Source organism: Protopterus annectens, chromosome 8.part0 (genome assembly GCF_019279795.1).
Source record: "Protopterus annectens isolate FY-2018-M chromosome 8.part0, PAN1.0, whole genome shotgun sequence".
Lineage (NCBI taxonomy): Eukaryota > Metazoa > Chordata > Ceratodontiformes > Protopteridae > Protopterus > Protopterus annectens.
This window is the reverse complement of record NC_056741.1, coordinates 11,692,836-11,713,063: the sequence shown is the minus strand read 5'-3', so window position 1 is coordinate 11,713,063 and position 20,228 is coordinate 11,692,836. Positions and strand designations below refer to the sequence as shown.

The window sequence follows — 20,228 nt, the reverse complement described above, 5'->3', positions numbered from 1 at the left end:
CATATCTCTCAACTGTCCACATTTTTTCAGAATGTCCAGATTTATGCCTAATATTTTTTGCCTATTCCTCATAAAATTTGTGCTTTTCTGGTAAATCACTGAGGATTGAAATAACTAAATAATGCCATATATTTGAGTTTCAGACATAATTTTCTTCAGAAAATGCATGCTAAGATAAATGCTGTTATTCTAGCAACTTTCTAAATCTGTAAGAGTAATATTTAAAATCTGTCCCTATTTGGGGGCCTTTTCCCCCATTAGTTTAGTTTTTGTCCATATTTCTTATACTAAGAGGTTGAGAGGTATGCTACACATTCGTAAATCAAACCTCTGACATGAACAGGTCATGGTGAAGAGATATACATCTCCCAGAGACTGCCACTTTTCTGGAACAAGCTTTCAATTCACATGGAACAGATCCCCTCCTTGACCCTCTTTAAAAGATCAAAGGATAGGTGACCGCAAATTCACTCCTGGAGTGATGCACGTCCCTCCTTGACAGAGGAAGTCATTATTAGCTATCATAGACTCTTACCTCTGCAAATTTCACTCATGTAACCACTGACAACTGGGCCAACTTGGGCTAAATATGGCTAGGTGTGTAAGGCTCTAGGGCTGTTAGCCTAGTAACCTTCTATGAATCTATAAACCTATGCATAAATTGTATAGCTTTCTTACATAGACTAGTTTAAGGAAAACAACATTCATTAAAATTCATATGCATTTGTCTGTCTTTTAGATATCCAATACTGAACAGTTTCTTCATTATATCAACTCAAAAATGTTTCAGCGAGAGGAACAGCAGAAGCTTGCTTCAATTGCATGCCGTATTGGTGCGTATGAGGTGCTGGAACCTGTCTCAGAAGAGGTGGAAAAGGTATGAACCAACAAATAATTTTTAACTCATTTATTCTGTTTTTCACATTTACATTTGTTAGGTCTTATTATCCCTATAAAATTTTAATGAAAGATGTCTGTTCACTCAAGTTTCCACAGCAATTACCATTTTCTGAACAGCGTTGATTGTGAAGATGGTACACAGTTCATATGCATTACCTCTAAACTGTCCAAATTTTCACAGAATGTCCAGATTTTTGCCTCATATTTTTGGTTTGGTAACCTATGTTCCGATCGACACATAGGTCAAATGGCTGAGAATTGTTTACATGTGGTCAAGTTTCAAATGCAGTGAACATGCAATATATCGACAATAGAATATTGAGTAAGCACCCATAAGCACCTTGCCTCACTGCCTCACCAGCTGGAAGTTATAATAAAACAATACAGCAATAAATAAATAAATACAGGTTTGTTGCAACAACAACAAAATCAGCAGCACAAAGTCCCACTCAAAAGCACAAAATCACCTTCAAAAGTTCCCTCCAGCAGTACAAAGTGCCTGTATTGTGATAATATAGAATGGTTATACATCTCCATATGATGGCAAAAAAAAAAAAAAATTTACTCATCTGTAAGGAATTCAAATGACAGACACTTGCTCCATAGGCACTCCATGAGTCAGCAGCTTTGCTAACAGCTCAGTACTAGGCTAACTGCCTTTGTAAGCCATTTTAAGTCTAGCCAATTATCCCTTGTGAGGCTCAAACCCTGCACCTTGTGTTTGTAAGGCAAACACCTTAACCATTAGGCCACCCTCCCAACTCTCAGTTGTAAAAGTCTTAATTAACCTTTGCTCATATGGACTCGCTGGTGCCATCTTTGTTAAAATGTTCACCTTTTACTTGTTAATGTTTCTGTGTAGGACATTCAATCTCATTTGTATGATTATATGCCAGTCAACATCCTATAATGCGATGAGAGGTTAGGAAGCCTTTTTGTCTTAATCCTCATAAAAGGTGTAGTTTTCTAGCAATTCAGTGAGAGCTGAAGTCACTAAAGAATGACATTCATTTGAATTTCAGATTGTATATCCTTTAGAAAATGCATGCTAATGCAAAACCTATAATTTGATAAACTTCCTAAGTTTATAAGAGCAATTTCAAAAAGCTGTCACTGAGTCTTTATCCAACCGTTATTTTGGCTTCATCCAGAATTCTTATTGTAAGAGGTTGACAGACATTCCCTGAATGGTAAGAACTGAAGTTACAGATTTCAGAAAACATGCCATTTGGGTCAAGTGTAACCCACTCGCCAACCTTGTCCACATCAGTCATGTTAGAAGTCCACACCTTGACACTGGTATAATCATATTCGAGGTTGTTGCACCTTGGGAAAAAGAAAAGCAACACATTGCATTTGTATTAGAGGTCTATTCTATGTCTAGTTTCAAATATTTGGGCCTCTCCCCATAGTTATAGTACAGCAAAAGTGTTTTTGAGGAAACAGTTTCACTAAATCATATTACTAGCAATATAGACTACTGAATTTCTCTTTACTTACAACATTCTATGAACTTCTTAAACTAATCATATTTTAAATGTATATCCAGTAAAGAAAATGAAAATTACAAATATCAGCTAATGCCTTGTCATGAATGACTGAATCCATGCATTGGAGACAAAAGGAAACTACAAAGTTTGTGAGGATATGTAGATTGCAAATATTCTAGATATTTCAGACTAATAAATTATGCACACTGTGTGTTATAGAAACTGAAACTTTGCATAGAATGAAAACACATCCCACAATTTAGACTGTTGCTCTTTTCAGTAGTGTAGTCTTTCAACATTTAACAATAAGTTTAATTACATAACTGATATACAATAAGGCCTGCACATTCTTTATCAGCATAAGATAAAGAAGTCTGCAACTCTAATTGTATGCGTAAACACTGGTTGACGTGCAAACATGTCCTGGACATACACAGGGTGCTGAGTGATATATTCTTGTAACCAGTCACTGACTTTCTGAAAAATGTTCAAGGTTATTTTTTCCCTTATGAATAATTATAAGAATTTAATAGCTAATTACACTTTTTAAGAAGACACTCATTGAATCAAGCTGCATTGCATTCATTTGATATTACAAATGCCAAATGTGGGCACATACAACCAGAGTTCAGCCTATATCTGTGTTTCATAATGAAGAACCTACCATTCTGTAAGAATATTAGTAAGGAATCTGTCACCTGTAGTGGTGGATTAGAGACATAATACTCTGACTACTGATTAGGTGACCTGTGTTTCAGTAGAAGCTTGGATGCAGGCACAGACATGGAGAAGCCCATCCTGTGGGTGAGAAGGGAGGTACGGATGCTAATGGATGCACTTGTTACTTGCAGTACTGTCTGTGGCTGGTGAGAGCAGTCCTCCTGACTTCAGACTCTTGCAGAAGTAAGGGGGAGTCCAGCACTTGCACTTGTATGTCCCATCCACAGGATGCTACTGGGCATGTGCAGGAGGCATGTCTTAGGGAAAAAAAACACTTTGACAGCAGTTTAATACTACGTCAGGTGTCTTGATCATCCCACTACCCCAAACAGGGCATGATGTTAGTTCAGATGTGATTAAAGTGGGTTTGGAAGAAAAAAAGAAAGAAATATTACTGAAGAACATGCAGCCACAGCTATGCAGTGATAAATGGTGCAACAGTTAATGTTACCTCACAGCAAGAAGTTCTCATGTTCGATTCTTGGTTGGGGTGCCTTCTGAGCGGAGTCTGCATGTACTCCCTGTGTCCATATGGGTTTTCTCCCACATTCCAAAGACATGTGTCTAGAGCATTTCTACCTGGGCCTTCACTGAAAATAGGGTCTCTCCTAGGTGGACTTTCACAGTCAACAAATGTTAAATAAATTTAGTGAAAATAGTGCTAACACACCAGTCATGAAGATTATACAGTGATAAATTTACTATCATTTCTTGAAAATATCATTAAAGCGCCTATCACCACAGGTAAAGATGCTTGCTGTTGTATTTATATCCTATCAATCATCTGAAACAAAAAAATCCAACAGAATAGCAGAAAATTAGTTATACAGTTAAATATATTGCATGGGATATCCCAGTGCTATATAGGTTCATAGGTTCATACTAGGCTATCTGCCCGAGGGCATTTACAAGCCTAGCCCATAGTTTTGTGGCTTACGCCACCCCTTTAGTATGGGGAACTATACCCATTATTTTGCTGTGCCTCTGTTGAGCAGTGACACTGAGGTAATCCCTGGGGTATATCTGCAATCTCCCATCCATTGGTCAAGATTTCTCTTGAACAAGGCCAGCGAGGTGCTCTGCCTCACATATACCGGGATTTTATTCCACAGCATAGGGAGTCTTTGGGTGATGAATCTATCCCTCCAGCACGTCCTATTAATAGCCGTGTCGAGGTTTAAGTCTCCCGCCTTGTGGCTCTGACGGATCTAGATTTTTGAGGTGAAGCATATTCATCAAATCTGGGTTTGACATGGCCTTGTATGTTAGGCAAAGGTCACCTCTGAGCAAGCGGTGGCGACTGAATAGAGCTGGAGTTCTTTCAGTCGGGCAGCATAGGACAGATGTTTGAGACCCTTTATCCTTTTGGTGAGGAACTTTGTGGCCTCTCCAGCTGCTGCAAGTGTCTGGTCAGATACATTTCGAATGGGGCATTGTACTCAATCATTGGTCTGATGAGTGATGAGTATAGGGAGACTATGACCTCCCTTGATCTAGATGAGAATCCCTTCATAAGGTGGGCAATGTAGAAGGTCTTCCTAACTACTTTAGCTACATGGGTGTCGAATGACAGACTACTATCAACCTGGGTCCCCAGGTCCCTGATAACTTCTTCTGTACTCAGTGGATTGCCACCTATTTGGTAGCTAGGGGTAACCTTGTTTTTCCCCGAAGGGTATGACTATGCATTCTTTGGCATTTAACTTTATGCCATGGCTCTGGCACCAGTTATCTGTTTCTGTGAGACCCTTCTGAAGGATATCTGTGTCAGATGTGTTTTCTACTATGGCCCAGTTTGCAGTCATCTGCAAACTTTGTCAGCCATAACCCTCCTGTGTTTGCTTGTACTTGGAAAAGTAGATGCCAAACAAGAGTGGGCCCAGGACTGAGCCCTGTGGTACACCACTTGTGACAGGCTTTGAGTCTGACATGGCACCAGCAACTCTGACCCTGTGGGTTCTGTCACTCAGCCAGTTTGCAACCCATCTTGTGATGTATGGGTTAACATTTAAGCTGATGAGTTTTTCAATGATACCCGAGTGGGGTATTGTATCAAAGGCCTCGCCAGATCGGGGTAGCTGTATGGACTGCCTTCTCATCATCAATGGTGATACCCGAGTGGGGTATTGTATCAAAGCGCCATGGGTCGAGGTAGGCTGTGCGGACTGCCTTTCCCTCATCAATGTGACTTTTTGAAAAAGTCAACCAAGTTTAGAAGGCATGATCTGCCTTTGACAAAGCCAAACTGGGATGGATCCAAAGTCTGCAAATTCCCTATGTCTTTATTTATGAGGTCCATTATGATCTCCATGGCTTTGCAGATAAGGTGCAACAGTTAATGTCATGTTCGGGGTGCTCCTTGTGTCCAAGTGGGACCACATTCCACCTGGGCCTTCCAGTCATGAAGATTATCCAGAGGTAAGACTATGATTAAACAGCTGTCCTGCAGAAGGAGTACAAAATAGAGTTACTCTGCATGATGTTATTTACTTTACAGTATAGAAAAACAATTGTGAATTAATTTTAGTGTTAAATATAAGAGGGAAACAGCAAGTGAGAACAGAATGTCAACGCAGAAGTGATGCAGGTAAGGTGGGAGTTAGGTTATGTGTCCATTGGAAAAGCACTTGCTGTCAGATTTTTGATGGAGGTGTCTTTTAAGTTGTGCTCTGAAAGTGGGTAAAGAGGAGACTTCTTTTAGGTGGGGGGCAGAATTTGGGTGCAAAATTGAAGAAGGAATGGTCAGTATAGTGCAGTTTAGTTTGGGGTCTCTGGGAATAAAGGAGTTAATTGGGAGAGGTTGCAGAGGTTGTAGGGAGTGGTTTTATTACAGAGTTTAGTAGTGGGAAGTGGGAAGGCACCTAGTTAAAGTAGTTTGAAAAGAATAGACCCTAATAGAGCTCAAATCTGTAGGAAGCTGGTAGCCCTTTGGCTTTGGACAAGGTTGGTGTAGTGGTGTTCCTGAGGGGGAGAACTGGAAAAGAACTGACAGATTTTGTTTTCAATGGCCTGTGGAGTAGATACATTTTTTTAGAGGCTGTGGGTACAACTAGGAGTCTGTATTCAAGTTGAGAAAGGATGACTCCTTTGCCTATTGCAGCTCTAGCTGGTCTGGACAGAAAGGGAGATATTTTCCAGGACCAGAATAAAAGAGAACTCATCTTTTTCCTGGTGTTTTCATTGTGGCTTTGAAGGTTAAGTGACTGGTCTAGCCATAAACTTAAGCATTTGAAGGACATGTTCATTTCTGTTGGAGAACCATTGAGATTTGTGATGATGAGATTTTTACTTAATTCAGAGATCTTGCTCAGAACACATTTTCATAAATCTTTTGCATGCATGCTTCTCATATTCTCAAACTTTTTCATTGTTTTCTTTTCCATTGTACCCATAATATTGTTTTCCTCTGTAATATTGTTAATTTGTCTCTATGTATTTGTATGTCTGTTTGGCTTTTTCCTCGGTCTCCACTGAAAAGGGTAATTCTTACCAACCCGGTTAACAAATGCAAATAAATAAATAATAAATAAATAAATTATTTTCAGATTTTGCGAGGTTCTAAATATACATTATGTTTTGTAGGGATTTAGGACTAACTTATGATTATTTATCAAATAAGGGAGTGGAGTTCAGATTGATGCTGGGTTTGAATAGCTGAATGTGAGGGTCTGGAATGGATAGCCATGTCATCTACACAAAGAGTGATAGGGAGGTTAGGGAGATCAGAGGATAGTTTATTAATAAGGATTAAAAACAACAGTGAGGTGAGTATGGCTCCCTGAAGTAATCCTCTGGTAAGGGGTACCAGTGATGATAGGAATGAGACTACTTAGACTCTGAAATCCCGACTTGTTCAGAAATGTTGGCACCTGATGACAGTGCTGCGGCTAACCACAATTTCCTAGAGTGAGTGAATGAGCAGGAAGTGGTGAATAAGGTCAAAGGTTTTGGTAAGGTCACTAAAGAGAGCTCCTGAAAGCTTTCCTTTATCCATGTTGGACAGGATCTCACTCTGGAAGTGACCATAGTTCTGTCATAGTTGTGATGTGACGTCTCAATGAATAGCTGTTGACATGCTATGAACCCTTAATAGTCTGCAAGCTAACTACTGAAATAAATTTTGAATTTGATGTCCAGGAGCCTAAAGTATCTTTATCCTTCTCTTAATGATACTGTCAAGATGTCCGCAGTATGTCCTGTTGGCAGTACAGTGGGTAGCATATGCTTATGAGTATCCACCACTGAAATAAAAGGTGTGGAACATGCTGTATACATTTCAGGTTATTGCAAGTGGGGAACAGTAGACTTCTTTTAGGTGAAGAGGGAGGGATTTCCGGAGTTTGAATGCTAGAACATAGAAGGAATGGCTGGCACAGTGCACTTTGATTTGGGGTATCTAGAGTGAGGAAGTTATGAGAGGTGGCAGAGGTTGTTTGCTGTGGTTTTATTATGGAAGTTGACTGCAAGAGGTGGGAAGGCAACTGGCTGAAGTAGTTTGAAAAGAAAGAAGAGACCACAGGAGTAGCTCCACTCTGTAGGAGATTGGTAGCCATTTGCATTTGGAGAAGGTGTTGTAATGGTGTTCCTTAGGGAAGGGAATTCAAAATGAACCAGCATAGTTTGTTTTCAATGGCTGCTGAGTGGCTCGATTTTTTTAGAGGTTGTGGCTATGATGGGGAGCTAATGTTCAAGCCAAGCAAGAGCAACTTCTTTGCCTTCTACAGCTGTAGCTGGTCTGGGAAGAAAGGATATTTTCCAAGACTAGAGTAAAATGGAACTTTATTTTTCCTGTTGTTTTTAATGTGGCTTTGTATAAAGAATAATAGGCAGTTTGGGAAATCAGACATCAGAGGGTAGTTTGTTAATAAAGAATGAAAACAGTGGGGTGAATATGGATCCCTGGGCTACTCATCAGGTAAGAGTTGCTGGATGTGATAAGGATGAACCGGTTATGACACTGAAATACCTATCTGATAAGTAATCTTGGAACCAGAGAAAAGTGCTGGAGCCAACCCAGATTTTTTTTGAGGGAGTGAATTTTATTTATTTAACATTTATTAACCGGGAAAGTCCGACTTGGAACGAAGCCAATTTTCAGTGGAGGCCCAGGGAGAAACGCTCCATATGTATGTCTTTGTAATGTGGGAGGAAACCTGAGTAAACCCACATGAACGCAGGGAGGGCATGCAGATTCCATAGAGAAGGCACCCCAACCAAGAATCAAACCAGAACACCTCTTGCTGTGAGGTGACAATGCTACCACTGCACCACTTCGCCATCCAAAGAAAGGAATAGGACGTGGTTAAAATGATCAAAGCTGCAAGGTCAATGAAGAAAAGTCCTGAAAGGTTTATTTTATCTATGCTGAGAAGGATATCATCTGAAAGTGTTTAAGAAGCAGGAGGTGGTACTGTTGGATGTAAGTGGACAGTTGGTTGTAAATAATTTTTGCAAGTATTTTCCCAAGTGTAGGGATGATGGAGATAGGGTGGAAGTGGGAGGTATTTACTGGCTGAGGCTGTTTGGGAAGGGGTTTAGCAAGAACAGTTTTCCATGTCTGGCTATGTATTTTGAGTTAATCAGAGGTCATAAATTTGGAGAAGTGGTGTGGTAAGGACTTTGCAAAGTGATATAAACCAAGGGAGTAGGTCATCTGCACCAAGAGGTGCATCCAGGGGTATGTTTTCGGATAGGTGTCAAGTTCTTTGTGTGTAGTTTTCTTAAAACTGAAGTAAGGATAAAAAGGTGGGGGTTAGGTGAGTTTGGTTGAAAGGCAGAGGTTGCAGTACTAGGCAGGTGGCTGAATTCCTTGAGAAAGTCAGAGGTTAAGAGTAGGTCTTTAAGAGGTCTGGATGGTGATAGGGTGAAGGTGGAATCTGTGGCTATTAAGCCCATGAAATGATTTACTTTCTGTCAGAAATGCTTTAGTTTGCCTAGCAAAGCAGGTGTTTTGTTTCTGAAATGTTTGGTTTTGTGTCTGCTTATGGCTTGCTTAGCTAGGTGACAGAGAGTGTTAAAGGCAGTATGTTTTTTCTGATGACGGGGCTTTTCTTCATGAAGACCACATATTGTCCCTTAGTTTGAGCAAAGTCAATATCCTGGCAGATTGATTCAGTGCCCGAAGATTGCCAAATTAGCCAAGAATACAGCATCCATGGGACCAGATGACATCCCGGCTGTGTACTACATGAACTATAATATGAACTGGCACCTCACCCAAGTGTCATGTTTAATCATAGCCTCACCTCAGGTTTCCTACAGTTATCCCAATCCACAAGGGGATCCACCTTGAAACTACCATCCCATCAGTCTGACAAGCCTTATCTGCAAGGCCATGGAGCGTATTATCATGGAACTTATAAACAAAGACATTGGCAACCTTCAAACACTGGACCCCACCCAGTTTGGGTTTGTGAAGGGCCGATCTTGTCTCCTGAACCTGATTGACTTCTTTGAATCAGTCTCCAGAGCCATGGACAAGGGTAAGGTGGTCCACACAGCCTATCTAGACCTTGCTAAGGCCTTTGACACCATCCCCACTCTGGAATCATAGATAAACTTACTAAGTTGGGCATTAATCCCTATGTCATCCAATGGGTTGCTAAATGGCTTACTGATAGAACCCACACTGTAAAAGTAGCCGACTCCAAATCCAGCTCCAGACAAGTGACAAGTGGAGTACCTCAGGGTTCAGTCCTGTTTGGCATCTACTTCTGAAGTACAGGTCAACACTAAGGGACTCTGGTTAACAAAGTTTGCAGATGACTGCAAACTGGGAGCCATTATTGAATCCCCAAATGATGTGGATACTCTACAAAAGGGCCTTACAGAAACAGATGCAAGCTCAATGCCAAGAAATGTATTGTTATCCCTTTGGGAAAAACATATATCCATGAATTACCATAGGTGGCAGTACACTAAACACAGAAAGTGTGATAAGAGACTTAGGGACACAGGTGGACAGTGGTCTCACCTTCGATAACCACATCGCCACAACAGTCAGGAAATCCTTCTATGTGGCACACCTCATCACGAAGGGCTTTTCATCCAGAAAAAGGAGGTCATTGTCCCACTGTACTCATCCCTCATTAGACCCATTATAGAATACAACGCCCCATTTGGTATGTACCTCTCAAGACATCTGCAACAACTGGAAGGCCTCAGAAATACCTCACTAAAAGAATCACAGGCCTAAAGCAGATGCCCCACGCTGACCGCCTTTAAAAACTCCAGCTATACTCTGTCACATATCGTCTACTCAGAGGCGATCTCTGCTTAACATACAAGGCCATGTCAAATCCAGAGCTGTTGGGCATGCTACACTTAAAGAAATCCCAACCCCTCAGAGCTACACGCCCAGGGATCTAACCATTCTCATCAGAATAAACAAAACATGCTGGAGGGATAGGTTCCTGACCCAGAGACCCCCCAGACTCTGGAATAGATTGCCCATACATGTCAAGCAGAGTGCCTCTTTGGACCTCTTCAAGAGGAACCTTGATGATTGGATGGGAGAAAGGAAATTCAAGACAGGAAGAAATAGCCAGGGAATTGTTATGGCTAGGCTTGTATAGGCCCTAGGGCTGATAGCCTAGTACCAACCTATGAACCTATGAACCTATGAAGTTTTCAGTTCAGTGGTTAGACAGGGGTTTTTGTTGTATCTGAAAAGGTGCTGAGTTTGAGGAAAGAGTTTGTCTTGAAGTTGAAGGCGAGAATGTGTAAGAGCTGTGGCAGCTGAGAGGAGTTGTGTAAGTTGGTAATGGAAGACCAGTAGAAAGTATCTAGCTGTTTTTGAGGTTTTCTGTGTTGATGGTAGATCTTGGTCTGAAGGTAACTAGTTTGGGGGTAGTTTGGGTGACAGGTGAATACTTTGGAAGTTTATTGGGGAGGGGCCACTGAGTGAGGGTGTATTAGACATAAAGGGAGGCTTGTTAGTGATTAGCAGATCCAGGAGGGAGTGGTTATTAGTTCCAATATTTGATCACATGGTGTCACTGACTAACTTTGCAAGGTTGATATTGGTTTGGAATTTGGCAAAGTAGTTTCTCAGAGGACCTAGGTAGTTTAAGTTAAAATCACCTAGAATAACAATATTTTTTTAGTTGTTGGGCAGCTGAGGTGATAGTACAAATAAGAGATTTAAATTTGTTAAGAGACTCTGGAGGAGGAAGGTAAGCTACTGCTATTAGAAGGTGATTATTTTATTGTTTTTCTAAGAGAGAAGCTTTAGAAGGATCCATTTGGGTTCAATATTGGAGCAGGCATTTGTTTCAGCAATGATTGGTGGGTTAAGGTGTTTTTTAAAACGAATGAGAGTGCTCTCAGCTACTCTATTATCAGGTCTCATGTCTTGGAGGTATTTATAGGAGGGGAGTAGATTCTAAAAGTTAGGGTTGTCTTGTTTGAGCTATATTTCAGTGACAGCTGTGATATCAGCTGAATGGGTTGTAAGGAAGTTATTTATCTAGCCAAGTTTATGAGAGATGCTGTGGACAATAATGCACAGAAGAGGATAGAGGCGTTAGGAAAAGGTTTGGGTCTTATGTGATGGGAGGGGCCTGGACTGGATTCAGTGTTGGCTCTAAAGAGAAGTATGAGCGGGGTAGGGGTGAATTTGTAGAGTTGGTTAGGAAGTTTGAGGTGGGGCTTGTTGAGAGCTGTAGGAAGTTTGAGGTGGGGCTTGTTGAGAGCTGTAGGAAGTTTGAGGTGGGGCTTGTTGAGAGCTGTAGGAAGTTTGAGGTGGGGCTTGTTGAGAGCTGTAGGAAGTTTGAGGTGGGGCTTGTTGAGAGCTGTAGGAAGTTTGAGGTGGGGCTTGTTGAGAGCTGTAGGAAGTTTGAGGTGGGGCTTGTTGAGAGCTGGTATTTTTGGTGGAGATGAGATAAAGGGAGTGTGAGGCTGGAGTTGTGTGTGCTCCACAGAGGAGATTGGAGCAGACGAAAGAGTGGGGCGGGTCTTGGAATTCAAGTGAGTGATTGTGGAACTTTGTAGTAGGTTGGTGAAGGGTATGCTGAGAGATGGGAGAAGAGATGGGGTTACTGTTGGTATAGTGCAGTGGGTTAAAGGAAGTAGAATGACAGTGAGGTAGAGAAGCACTGCGGAGGGCAGTGGTAGTAGGGGAGCTCTGAAAGTAAGTGACACGCATCTAAGATGATGGGTCAGAAGGTGAAGTATGTTGAGAGCTGTAGGAAGTTTGAGGAGGGGCTTGTTGAGAGCTGAAAGTATTTTGGTGGGTCAGAAGATGAGATAAAGGGAGTGTGAGGCTGGAGTTGTGTGTGCTCCACAGAGGAGATTGGAGCAGACGAAAGAGTGGGGCGGGTCTTGGAATTCAAGTGAGTGATTGTGGAACTTTGTAGTAGGTTGGTGAAGGGTATGCTGAGAGATGGGAGAAGAGATGGGGTTACTGTTGGTAAGTGACACACATCTATGATGATGGGTCAGAAGGAGGAGTATAATGGTGAGGTAGAGAAGCACTACGGAGGGCAGTGGTAGTAGGGGAGCTCTGAAAGTAAGTGACATGCATCTATGATGATGGGTCAGAAGGTGGAGTATGATGGTGAGGTAGAGAAGCACTGTGGAGGGCAGTGGTAGTAGGGGAGCTCTAAAAGTAAGTGACATGCATCTAAGATGATGGGTCAGAAGGAGGAGTATAATGGTGAGGTAGAGAAGCACTACGGAGGGCAGTGGTAGTAGGGGAGCTCTGAAAGTAAGTGACACGCATCTAAGATGATGGGTCAGAAGGTGGAGTATGATGGTGAGGTAGAGAAGCACTGCGGAGGGCAGTGGTAGTAGGGGAGCTCTGAAAGTAAGTGACACACATCTAAGATGATGGGTCAGAAGGTGGAGTATGATGGTGAGGTAGAGAAGCACTGCAGAGGGCAGTGGTAGTATCTAAGATGATGGGGCAGAAATAGAGAGTGTATGTGGGAAGGTAAAGGCATTGAGAATGCATTTGTTAGTGGGTTTATTTAAGTGTGGAGGGTGATGAAACTGTTTGAAAGTTTAAGGTGGGAATATATCACATATTGAAGAAGTGGAATATAAGTTTAGTGAAGGTGTATGTACCTTTAGTGGGTGGTCAGAAGTAGGTGGGAGAAAGGTAGAGACAGTAATGTATAAATTGGAGAGCCTGGGGTGTGCTTGGGGAAATCAGGGTGGGAGGAGAGAAAAGTGGGGCACACTTTCAGACTGAGCTTGCAAATAGAGGTGAAATTAAGTGTTCTTGTAAGGGGCTTCAACCCTTAACCTGCAAGTGTGGGGGGACTTCACATCCACTGCATCCCTTACTTAATACAAACTGTCTCCAAAGTTGTACTTCCATGAAAGAGAGGGGCTCATTCCTAATGAACAGCATTGTGAGAAAATGAGATACTAACAACTACAGTGACTCCTGAACATAAGTACCTTGTGGGAAGTAACGTCATCCCTAATGAACAGCATTGTGAGAAGATGAGATACTAACAACTACAGTGACTCCTGAACATAAGTACCTTGTGGGAAATAACTTCACTGGTTCTTCAACATGGTATCTTATGAAAAGTAACTTGTGTGCTTCCTGAATGTGGTACTTTATGGGAAGAAACTTCACTGGTTCCTCAACACTGTGCCATATACAAAATGACTTCAGTGGTTACTGAATGTGACACATTATGGAGAAGCAAATTCAGTCATTGCAGAATATGGAACTTTACAGGAAGTAACTTCAGTGGTTCCTAAATATGACAACTTATGGGCTGTTGCTTCAGTGGTCCCTGAACATAATACCTTGTGGGAAGTACTATGACTGAAAACATGAAACAATGAAAAACATAGTTATCTCCTATTATCCCTCTAAAATTAGTCACATCTTTGGCTAAAGGCCCTCAGCAGTGGCACAGTCTAGAACATTCTGAGGCAAGGTATTTCAAGGTGTCACTGCCATTCATGCTAAGTAATTTCTTGTCTTTAGTAAACTCCTCTTGCATATCCAGTCATTTCCTGCTTATTTATTCTTCCCTCGCTTTCTCCCTTATGCCTTTTGTCACTTCCTATATCTGAATAATTTTCCTTTGCTGTTCTGTTATTCAGGCTGCAAGTGCCATAATTCAGGTATTTTATCATTTTAGGTGCTCCTTAGTAGAATCCATCCATTAACTTAATGCCCCTTTTCAGATAGGACCTCAGGAATTGAATTTAATAATACCCATGAGTGTTTAACAACACTTTGTTCAGGGCAGCTAAGATCACTGTCTGTCTAGAGTCTGTAACCCCAGCAAGCACACTGATATTGCAGTCCCATTACTGAATTACTTATTGTAAAAGTACTTGTTTATTCATTTAGGGGGTCATGATGAGCTACAGAATGACCTCCACTGCCTGCTCCCTTCACTCACATCATCTTATCTCTCAGGAGAGCATTTGGTTCTGGGGTTCCTTTCCATGTGATAGGCAGTGCTACACTGCTTCATATGATCCACACAGCTGCCAGTTTCTGAATGTCTGCACCAGTTTCTTTTTTTCCCGAATAATTTTCATTAGTTTTATAAAACTGAAACACAAAAATAAACATACAATTCAAATATAACAAAGAAACAAATATAACTATATACAAGAGTCCACAGCAGTGATGCAGCAAACAAGTCATTAATATTTTTCCAGTAAATCATCATTCTTCAACCCCCCCCTTTTTAGGGTTGATCCCCATCATCCAACAGCATACATTCTCTTATAGAAAGTAGCAGAGAGTATCTGCAGCAAGCAATATAGAAACACTTATATTTCTCAAAACAGCCATTCCACATCCCCTTTCCCCATCCAAACATGCCAGCTGCCATTTATAACAATCTTGTATGAAGTGCCAAACCAGTGGCCTCAAAGGTCCAGTCTGAAAATCTGAAGAGTAAAATGGTTGAGTTCATAAAAAATTGAACAATAATTCTGAATCAGTACATCTAAGAAGACTAGCCATCATGGAACCCACATTTATTAATGGTCACATGTCCTCCCATGTCAAGTGTCTGTGCTTTCTAAAGCAAATGCGGGAAACACGCCTTAAACATAACCTCCTCACCAACTATTTTGCCAGATTATGTAGTTTCTGATGTAAAGTGTGAGTTATTTGTGTAATTTATTTCACTAAAAGGGAGAGCACACTGATATTTTTCTTAGCAATGAAAACTCTTGTTCTGGCGTTATAAAAGACTTGAACCCACAATGCATCACTATTGAAAATTAGCATATATGTCATTTTGTTTCTATGTGAATTGCAACATCACGAGAGTATTATGTTCTAGGAAGACAAGTTATCAACTATGTCATGATAGGGGAACACATTGCACTGGAAATACGCATATATGATGACATAGTAGTGAAACCTGGCAGACTTTTTCTTTAATTACCGTCGATCACTCCCTGTAAGCAGATACTGTCAAGCTTTCACTGCTGATTGAAGTAGTATTGCTTAACCATACACGCCCCAGCCATAGAATTGCATATTGAGATTTCTATTTAAACCCAGTCTGTGCTTTTTATTGAATCTGGCAAAGGCCAGGCTGAAAACCCTCACTTGGAATCAGCTGAAAGAACAACAAATAAACTGACTTTATTTCCAAAATATGTGTCAGATTCAAGTTTTATTGTTTTACTATAGTAATATTAGTTCATGTTCAGGAACTATAGTATATAAATAAATTATAATTCCACATAAAACAATTGTGCAAACCTAGACTCTGCAAGTGGGTAACAGCTTTAAATTCCAGGACTCAAAAACAAAAGTCCTGGGATAGCAATCTTGGAGTTTATATATATATATATATATATATATATATATATATATATATATATATATGTGTGTGTGTGTGTGTGTGTGTGTGTGTGTGTGTGTGTGTGTGCGTCTGTGTGTGTGTGTGTGTGTGTGTGTGTGTGTGTGTGTGTGTGTGTGTGTGTGTGTGTGTGTGTGTTTGTGTGTGTGTGCGTGTGTGTGAACTGAAATTAATTGAATCACCCATGTTAGCACACTACTATGCAAGCACCAATTAACAATCTCAGCACATGGAAAACAAACTGAAAAAATATAATAAAACATAATTTTTTGCAGGGTGGCAAGCTCCCCTACACCCACCATGCTGGGAGCTGCACCCCCTGCCACCCTGTTAATTATATATACTAGCTCTGAGATCACACAATGTTGGGGAAGGGGCATATTTCCTACCCCAAAAATTATGTGAACTTGCACACTTGTCAACCATCTGTTTACATGAATTAGACCAGCTAAATAGATGTCTACCAACTATAGGGTCGACAAATTTACTTAGACCTTATTTATATATATATATATAAAATATTCAGCATACTTTTAATACAGAGAATAATAATGTACAAAACAAGCAGACACAAGGCTTTTTCAGTGCTGTTGCTAGATGGATCCTGTTATCGTGAATTGAAACAAACTTGTTTTCGACTAGAACTTGTCTCATTTACCTGACTTGGGCCTTTCTTGTTTTTGTAGCATGTGAAAGAGTTCTGCAGTTTGAACTTGACATCACCAATAAATGGAGTAGGACCAGATCAGATCCGCCAACTGCTGCTGGAAGGAACACTCAAAATGAAAGAAAACAAAGAGAGCAAGGTAAGCACACCTGGATGGTAGTGTTAGGACATTAGGATCTGTACCTGGAATGTAGTCCTATCAGAGATATACGCACACCTGGATGGTAGTGTTAGGACATTATGATCTGTACCTGGAATGTAGTCCTATCAGAGATATAAGCACACCTGGATGGTAGTGTTAGGACATTATGATCTGTACCTGGAATGTAGTCCTATCAGAGATATAAGCACACCTGGATGGTAGTGTTAGAACATTAGGATCTGTACCTGGAATGCAGTCCTATAAGAGATATAAGCACACCTGGATGGTAGTGCTAGGACATTAGGATCTGTACCTGGAATGTAGTCCTATCAGAGATATAAGCACACCTGGATGACAGTGTTAGAACATTAGGATCTGTACCTGGAATGTAGTCCTATCAGAGATATAAGCACACCTGGATGGTAGTGTTAGGGCATTAGGATCTGTACCTGGAATGTAGTCCTATCAGAGATATAAGCACACCTGGATGGTAGTGTTAGGACATTAGGATCTGTACCTGGAATGTAGTCCTATCAGAGATATAAGCACACCTGGATGGTAGTGTTAGGACATTAGGATCTGTACCTGGAATGTAGTCCTATCAGATATATAAGCACACCTGGATGGTAGTGTTAGGACAATAGGATCTGTACCTGGAATGTAGTCCTATCAAAGATATGATCTGCACCTGGAATGTAGTCCTATCAGAGATATAAGCACACCTGGATGGTAGTGTTAGAACATTAGGATCTGTACCTGGAATGTAGTCCTATCAGAGATATAAGCACACCTGGATGGTAGTGTTAGGACATTAGGATCTGTACCTGGAATGTAGTCCTATCAGAGATATAAGCACACCTGGATGGTAGTGTTAGGACATTAGGATCTGTACCTGGAATGTAGTCCTATCAGAGATATAAGCACACCTGGATGGTAGTGTTAGAACATTAGGATCTGTACCTGGAATGCAGTCCTATCAGAGATATAAGCACACCTGGATGGTAGTGTTAGGACATTAGGATCTGTACCTGGAATGTAGTCCTATCAGAGATATAAGCACACCTGGATGGTAGTGTTAGGACATTAGGATCTGTACCTGGAATGTAGTCCTATCAGAGATATAAGCACATCTGGATGGTAGTGTTAGGACATTAGGATCTGTACCTGGAATGTAGTCCTATCAGAGATATACGCACACCTGGATGGTAGTGTTAGGACATTAGGATCTGTACCTGGAATGTAGTCCTATCAGAGATATACGCACACCTGGATGGTAGTGTTAGGACATTAGGATCTGTACCTGGAATGTAGTCCTATCAGAGATATAAGCACACCTGGATGGTAGTGTTAGAACATTAGGATCTGTACCTGGAATGCAGTCCTATAAGAGATATAAGCACACCTGGATGGTAGTGCTAGGACATTAGGATCTGTACCTGGAATGTAGTCCTATCAGAGATATAAGCACACCTGGATGGCAGTGTTAGAACATTAGGATCTGTACCTGGAATGTAGTCCTATCAGAGATATAAGCACACCTGGATGGTAGTGTTAGGGCATTAGGATCTGTACCTGGAATGTAGTCCTATCAGAGATATAAGCACACCTGGATGGTAGTGTTAGGACATTAGGATCTGTACCTGGAATGTAGTCCTATCAGAGATATAAGCACACCTGGATGGTAGTGTTAGGACATTAGGATCTGTACCTGGAATGTAGTCCTATCAGATATATAAGCACACCTGGATGGTAGTGTTAGGACAATAGGATCTGTACCTGGAATGTAGTCCTATCAAAGATATAAGCACACCTGGATGGTAGTGTTAGATCATTAGGATCTGCACCTGGAATGTAGTCCTATCAGAGATATAAGCACACCTGGATGGTAGTGTTAGAACATTAGGATCTGTACCTGGAATGTAGTCCTATCAGAGAGATATAAGCACACCTGGATGGTAGTGTTAGGACATTAGGATCTGTACCTGGAATGTAGTCCTATCAGAGATATAAGCACACCTGGATGGTAGTGTTAGGACATTAGGATCTGTACCTGGAATGTAGTCCTATCAGAGATATAAGCACACCTGGATGGTAGTGTTAGAACATTAGGATCTGTACCTGGAATGCAGTCCTATCAGAGATATAAGCACACCTGGATGGTAGTGTTAGGACATTAGGATCTGTACCTGGAATGTAGTCCTATCAGAGAGATATAAGCACACCTGGATGGTAGTGTTAGGACATTAGGATCTGTACCTGGAATGTAGTCCTATCAGAGATATAAGCACATCTGGATGGTAGTGTTAGAACATTAGGATCTGTACCTGGAATGTAGTACTATCAGAGATATAAGCACACCTGGATGGTAGTGTTAGGACATTAGGATCTGCACCTGGAATGTAGTCCTATCAGAGATATAAGCACACCTGGTTGGTAGTGTTAGAACATTAGGATCTGTACCTGGAATGTAGTCCTATCAGAGATATAAGCACACCTGGTTGGTAGTGTTAGAACATTAGGATCTGCACCTGGAATGTAGTCCTATCAGAGATATAAGCACACCTGGTTGGTAGTGTGAAAACATTAGGATCTGCACCTGGAATATAGTCCTATCAGAGATAAAAGCACACCTGGATGGTAGTGTGAGAACATTAGGATCTGTACCTGGAATGTAGTCCTATCAGAGATATAAGCACACCTGGATGGTAGTGTTAGAACTTTAGGATCTGTACCTGGAATATAGTTCTATCAGAGGTATAAGCACACCTGGATGGTAGTGTTAGAACATTAGGATCTGTACCTGGAATATAGTCCTATCAGAAATATAAGCACACCTGGATGGTAGTGTTAGAACATTAGGATCTGTACCTGGAATATAGTCCTATCAGAGGTATAAGCACACCTGGATGGTAGTGTTAGAACATTAGGATCTGTACCTGAAATGTAGTCCTATCAGAGATATAAGCACACCTGGATGGTAGTGTTAGAACATTAGGATCTGTACCTGGAATGTAGTCCTATCAGAGATATAAGCACACCTGGATGGTAGTGTTAGAACATTAGGATCTGTACCTGGAATGTAGTCCTATCAGAGATGTTGATTCATAGCTAATAAAAACAAGTAAATTTTATTTTCAAGTGCTGAAATTTGAGGAATTGTATTCGTAATTGTTAATGGCTGCTCTATGTAACTTCTACATATCCTAGGTACAAAACAGTGAATAAAACAAACTGACAGCTTTATAAGTAACAAGTAAAGAAAAGGCATACAAGATACGGCGAATGAGTGGTGAAGACTAACCTAAAATGCCAAATTATATGAAATTTCATATTTTTCCAGTAGTTATTTCAAATTCCAGAGCTCTGTTGTATTTCCCAAAATAAAATGGAAAACTCTGCCCCTTCCTATGCTTTTAAAAATGATATGACAAGGTGAGAGTACTTGGAAGCTAATGCTAATACCAAAAAACAGACTTGACTCGTTTTTTTTTAACATTCTGTTGACATAT

At 40.8% G+C, this 20,228-nt stretch overlaps 1 protein-coding gene across 1 annotated transcript in view; it reads left to right on the top strand.

Moving 5' to 3' along the window:
• Nucleotides 1-20,228, top strand: part of LOC122808606 (pleckstrin homology domain-containing family G member 5-like) — a 676,293-nt gene that overhangs the window by 523,791 nt on the left and 132,274 nt on the right. Inside the window, exons 10-11 of the mRNA XM_044079565.1 lie at nt 740-877; nt 16,597-16,716. Of these exons, the coding sequence (XP_043935500.1) occupies nt 740-877; nt 16,597-16,716 (258 nt within the window). The remainder of the gene's footprint in view (nt 1-739; nt 878-16,596; nt 16,717-20,228) is intronic.